Source organism: Podarcis raffonei, chromosome 17, assembly GCF_027172205.1.
Source record: "Podarcis raffonei isolate rPodRaf1 chromosome 17, rPodRaf1.pri, whole genome shotgun sequence".
Taxonomy (NCBI): Eukaryota; Metazoa; Chordata; class Lepidosauria; order Squamata; family Lacertidae; genus Podarcis; species Podarcis raffonei.
In genome coordinates this window covers 35644508-35649929 of record NC_070618.1, presented here as the reverse complement: position 1 = coordinate 35649929, position 5422 = coordinate 35644508, and the positions used below count along the sequence as shown (strand labels likewise).

Sequence of the window (5422 nt, the reverse complement as noted above, 5' to 3'; positions counted from 1 at the left end):
GCTGTGTTATTAAGGTTGGAGTTGTTTTTCCTTAGTATGGAGTATGAGGATGTTGAAGGTGTGAGTGATGGGGAATGTGGTTGAGGTCGTCTGGACTGGTGTTGGGGTGGGGATTTCTGTGGGGGTGCGGGGCTGGGGGGGATGTTGATGGTGTTAACTAAATCTATGTTTTTTTGGGGGGGGAGAGCTCCCCTCCGGGCGTTGCCTTCCAACTGTCAGTACACTCCCTGCCTATTCCCTTCACTCCCACCAGATGTCAAAGAGAAAAACAACTACCAGACTTTTAGAAGACATCTGAAGGCAGCCCTCTTTAGGGAAGCTTTTAATGTTTAACAGACTATTGTATTTTAATATTCTGTTGGAATATGGGAAAGCTTTGAATCGCTTACCTGAGACGGATGGCGGAATCCATTCTTGCTATTCTCATATTCCCACTCCCCATTCACATCTAAAATAGGAAGGAGGCTGACGCTTGACCTCAACAGGGTTGCATAGGATCTCCTCCACCCCCATACATTCCTTTGCTGCAGACTCCCAAGTCCCAACCCTCCCAGCCTGACCCAATCCCAGAAATTGCTGCAGGACGGGGTCAAAAAGTGCTGCATGCAATGGAGTGCACAGTGAGAGAAAATGGGGGGTGGGAAAGCCTCTGCTTGCCTTACCTGTGTGGTCCATTTGTGGTAAAAAGTAACCCCCCAAACCTACTTAGCTATAAAGCGGGGTCCAGATGCTGTTACACTACAAACCCCATCATACCTGTTTATTAGCCATCCTGGCCCCACCTGTTTTCCCCCAACGCAACTTCAGAAGTGACCAGCAGCAGCAGTGGGCAAGGCTGGACATTTTCTGGCCCCCAGAATCTATAGAAGGGCCCTAGTATCAATGATTCTGGGCCCCAGAATCACTGAAGGGCCCCATCACCACATTTCCTGCTAGTGTGCACATACGGAGTGTGATCTCCCATGCATCTTTGGTGTGACCTACAAGTGTGCCATTTGATAAATATATACCTTTTTCACAATTGGGACTAGGAGAGCCAAGTGATAACCTCTTGCTCAAATCCTACTTCCGGATTTAGGTGTGTTCCTCAGAAAAATTGAGAGAGGAAAACACAAAGGATTTTACATTCCTTGACCCCAGGCTTTTGCAGTTGGGAGATGCAAACACACCAGGGGAACTCACCTGCCTCCTCACCACTGCTGTCATTGGAAGCATGGGGAAAGGAAATGTGTTTGCTTTGTCATTCCTTCTGTGGAGTGTCCTCTTGTATTCTCGTTACTGTCAAGTGTACAATGGGAACATGCCGTCAGTTCTGTTTACCCCACTTTTTCTCAGCCTCAGGGCAACATGACATATCCCGATGGATTCATCCTGCAGGGACTTGTCTCCAACCAGTCAGGATACGAGTGTCTCCTCATCCCTGGCTTCCTCTTCATGTACCTGCTGACTCTACTGGGCAACTCAGTGATTGTCCTGCTCATCTACCGCGATGTCCGGCTCTCCTGCTCCCCCATGTATTTCTTCCTCAGTCATCTCTCATTAGCCGATATGGGGTTTTCCTCCACCACTGTCCCTAAGATGCTGCAGAACCTATTGACTCATACCAAGCACATCTCCTATCAAGGGTGCCTGACACAGATGTTTTTCTTCCTGGGATTTGGAAACACTGAAAGTTTTCTCCTGGCCTCCATGGCTTATGATCGCTTTGTGGCCATTTGCCACCCACTTCGCTATGCTGTGCTGATGAATGCAAAACACTGCCTCTTGTTGGCTACAGGCTGTTGGGTCCTAGGCTTTCTCCACTCGTTGCTCTACACCCTGATGATGTCTTTCCTTTCCTTCTGTGCCTCCGGGGAGATCCCCCATTTCTTCTGTGACCTCCATCCCTTGATCAAGCTCTCCTGCTCAGACACCTCAGCAATCCAGATGACAACCCTCACTGAGGGCACTGTGACCATGGTGGGACCTTTCATGGTCACTCTTCTGTCCTACATCCTCATTTTCTCCAAGGTTCTCAAAATCCCATCAGCTGCTGGGAAGCGAAAGGCCTTTTCTACCTGCAGCGCTCACCTCACCACAGTCATTTTGTTCTTTGGAACTGTTATAGCTGTGTATGTCCGCCCGTCCTCCACCTATTCTGGCTCCAAGGTCCGAGTGATGTCTGTGGCCTACACAGTTGTGACTCCCATGCTGAACCCCTTCATTTACAGCCTGAGGAATTCTGAGATTCAGCAGTCTCTGAGGAAGTATCTAGGGATTAAAGGTGGAAGATGAGCTTTGAAATCCCCAGATGTCTTTAAAACTCAACCCAAAAGATGTTAATTATCAATAGTTTTAGCACGGCAGTCCAAGCAAATTTAATTTCAAAAGTCCACGAGACATCTATCCCTTCCTTTAGAACACCTGCAGTAGTGTGACTTTTTCAGAGTTCATCAGAAGTTAAAAGTGCATTCAGATTTAGACCATGATGTGTGATTTCAGAAATAAGAAGAAAAAACGGTAGAAGTCAATCTTTGACAATCATGGACCAATATTGCATCGGTTGGTTTTCAGGCGTGTGCTTTTGAAAATTTGTATTGTACATTTAATGATACAACAAAATGTTATGAGTCATTAACCAATCAGTGATTGAGAAGGAACTGGAACACCATCCTACTGAATAAAATTACTAGATATGACAATTACAAGAGAAAAGAACCCAAGTTTTTTAATAGCAAAACTGGACTTCATTTATTTTGTGCTGGAATTAATGCAGATTTGACGAAGCAGTACTTTTTGATATCAATTAGGAAATAATGAATATTCTGTGTAACGAAAATGTTTTACCTAAAATCTTTTTTGATGAAAGAAAAATTCTTAAAAACCTAATTACAATAGCAGAATTAACTCAGTTGATTAAAAGACAAAGGGGCAGCAAAACTCCTGGCTGAGGCCCAGATGACTTTAAAGCTGAGTATTATGAGAATTTTCCAGATAATTTTATTAATCATCTATTAAAATCTCTCAATACAGTCATGGGGGAGGGGGAAGCAAAGCAAAGATTGCCACACCAGGGATATATGCAGTTTAAGCTTAGTCTTACAGCCTATCATATTACTTAACCAATATGTTAAACACTGGGCAGGTATTTGGTGGCAAGATTTACATTTTTTGACAACTCTATAAAGAATGATCAGACAATATTTCTTATGAACATCAAAATGGCATCTAACTGAATATTAGCTGAATATTAATTATATAATTAGAAAACAATGCAATCCATACAGACTGTTATTTATAAATGCAGAAAAAGTGTTTGATAGAGTAGAATGGAGATATTTATTTCAAGTCTTGCAAAAAATGGAGCTGGGCACAAAATTTATCTAATGGACAATTCTGTTTGGACTACTTTAATGCGCTCTATGTGGGGCTGCCCTTGAAGATGGTCCAGAGGCTGCAGCTGGTGAAAAATGTGGCTCCAATTATACTTGTGGTAAGAGCAGTGGCGTGCGGTGAATTTTTTTGTAGGGGCACCAGCTTGCCAGGGAGATGAGGGGGTGTTGATGTTGTGACCATGAGCATTGTGCCTCCTTCCCTAAGCTGGGCAGAATCTTCCTGGGCTTTGGGAATGAGTCACCAGGCTTCTAACAGGATGCTGGAGCTCTGCTGCCTCCTTCCTACAGCTAGGTGGGCTTTGGGAAGGTGGAGGGAGGGCTCTTGGACCCTTCGGAGCATCGCACCTCTCTTCCTAAGCCAGGCAGAAGCTTCCCAGGCTTTAGGAAGGAGGCGCAAGGGAAACGTTTAGGGAACTAGCCTAGTCCCCCTATTCCAATGACCGTACACCACTGGGTAAGAGGGAGGGTGATATATCCCCCAGTCTTTTCTTCTCATTTCCCTACTCCTTCCTTTATGCAAGTCATGGAAGAGATCTCCATTGTATCCCTCAAAACTCACTGAGTAGTGCAGAAGCTGAACACCTGCTGACAATTTCTGTAGCTGCTTCAACCCAATTCCAGGATGATAGTTGCTTCCTCTCTGGTACATGGAGAATCTCCTTTCTGGGGCCCAGTCCATTCCAGTCCATCCCATCTCCTGTTCCAAATCAAAATCTTGCCAATGTAAAATGTTTAAAAAGGATGCAGCCCTTAGACCATTGTGTACTGTTGTGCTGTCAATCTCCTTTGGGTATCTATTTGTAGATTATCCCTCACATCTGTTCTGATCTTTGCAAAGACCGCCCCCAGCCCCCAGAGATTATGCTTTGTTATGTACTGAGCTGAGTCCTAGAAAAATAGGATCCAGAATGGAGCAGTATGATTCGTCCTGATTGGCCTACAGGAGCAGCCTGGAATTAGCCAATCACGCGGGGCCCATTGCGTAAAATAATGTACAGTCATACCTCAGGTTGAATGTGTTTCAGGTTGAACGCTTTCGGGTTGTGCTCTGTGGCAACCCGGAAGTAACGTTACTTCCGGGTTTCACCTCTCACACATCGCAGATGCTCAAAATGACGTCACGCACATGCATGGAAGCAGCAAAATGCAACCCGCGCAGACGCGCCATTGCATGTTATGTTCTATTCAGGATGCGAACAGGGCTCTGGAACGGATCCCGTTCACATCCCGAGGTACCACTGTATATATAGCTAGACATTTGAGGGAAAGTTTCATTCATTGCTACTATGAGCTGAATAAAGAGCATGAAATTCACACTCGACTCCGAGTATATTTCATACTTGTTCCCAGTTGTGGAGCAAACCAGAATCCTCCAACATCCATACTCAAAGGAAAAAACTTTTCTAACACTTATTAATGAGGACAAGCTAATTTGTTAAGCTGAATGATGGGTTGGGTCTCTGAATGATCATTCTCCAGAGTTTATGCTATTGCATTCTATTAATTCTGGAGGGGGAACCTGGTTGAGTCTTCCTTGGACCCTGGAGATCACCACCCTTAAGCAAAGATGAACAAAAGCTTCCCTTGCATCAGAAAACACAGAGCTAATCTCCTCAGCAGATGAAGGAGGCCAGTTTCGTCCTACACAGAACAAGTCCACTTCCTTTGTTCTTCACATTGACAGGAGCAAGAGAGCAAACAGGAAGTGCCTTTACTTAAGTAAGTGTGAATATTCTTATGTTTTTGGGGTGGGAGCAAGACTCCTCTAAAATGTCTGGATTCAGTGAAGGGTTAGAATGTAAGGAAACCCCTAAATTCCTGGGCCTAATGGGGGCTTGCGTTTAAAGTGGTTTTTCCATGTCCAGGAAACACCCATTAAGAAGGCCATTTTCTGTCTGGGCTGGACAGAAAATGGGGAAAGCCCTCGCTGAGGTAAGAGATGATTAGCAGAGACAAAAGGACAGAGTTTCAGGAGGGAGGAGCAGAACTGCAGTGGGCAAGGAGGTAAGCAAACAGGAAAGAATTGTCCTTTTTTGAAGCTGGAGCGT

The 5422-nt window shown here is 44.9% G+C and overlaps 1 protein-coding gene across 1 annotated transcript; it reads left to right on the top strand.

Annotated features, from left to right (window-relative positions):
* Window positions 1–1419: 1419 nt before the first annotated feature.
* On the top strand, window positions 1420–2356 carry LOC128405066 (olfactory receptor 1L4-like). The gene has a single exon (XM_053371256.1). The coding sequence runs from the start codon at window positions 1435–1437 to the stop codon at window positions 2272–2274; it is 840 nt and encodes a 279-aa protein (XP_053227231.1). The 5' UTR covers window positions 1420–1434; the 3' UTR covers window positions 2275–2356.
* The last annotated feature ends 3066 nt before the right edge of the window (window positions 2357–5422 follow it).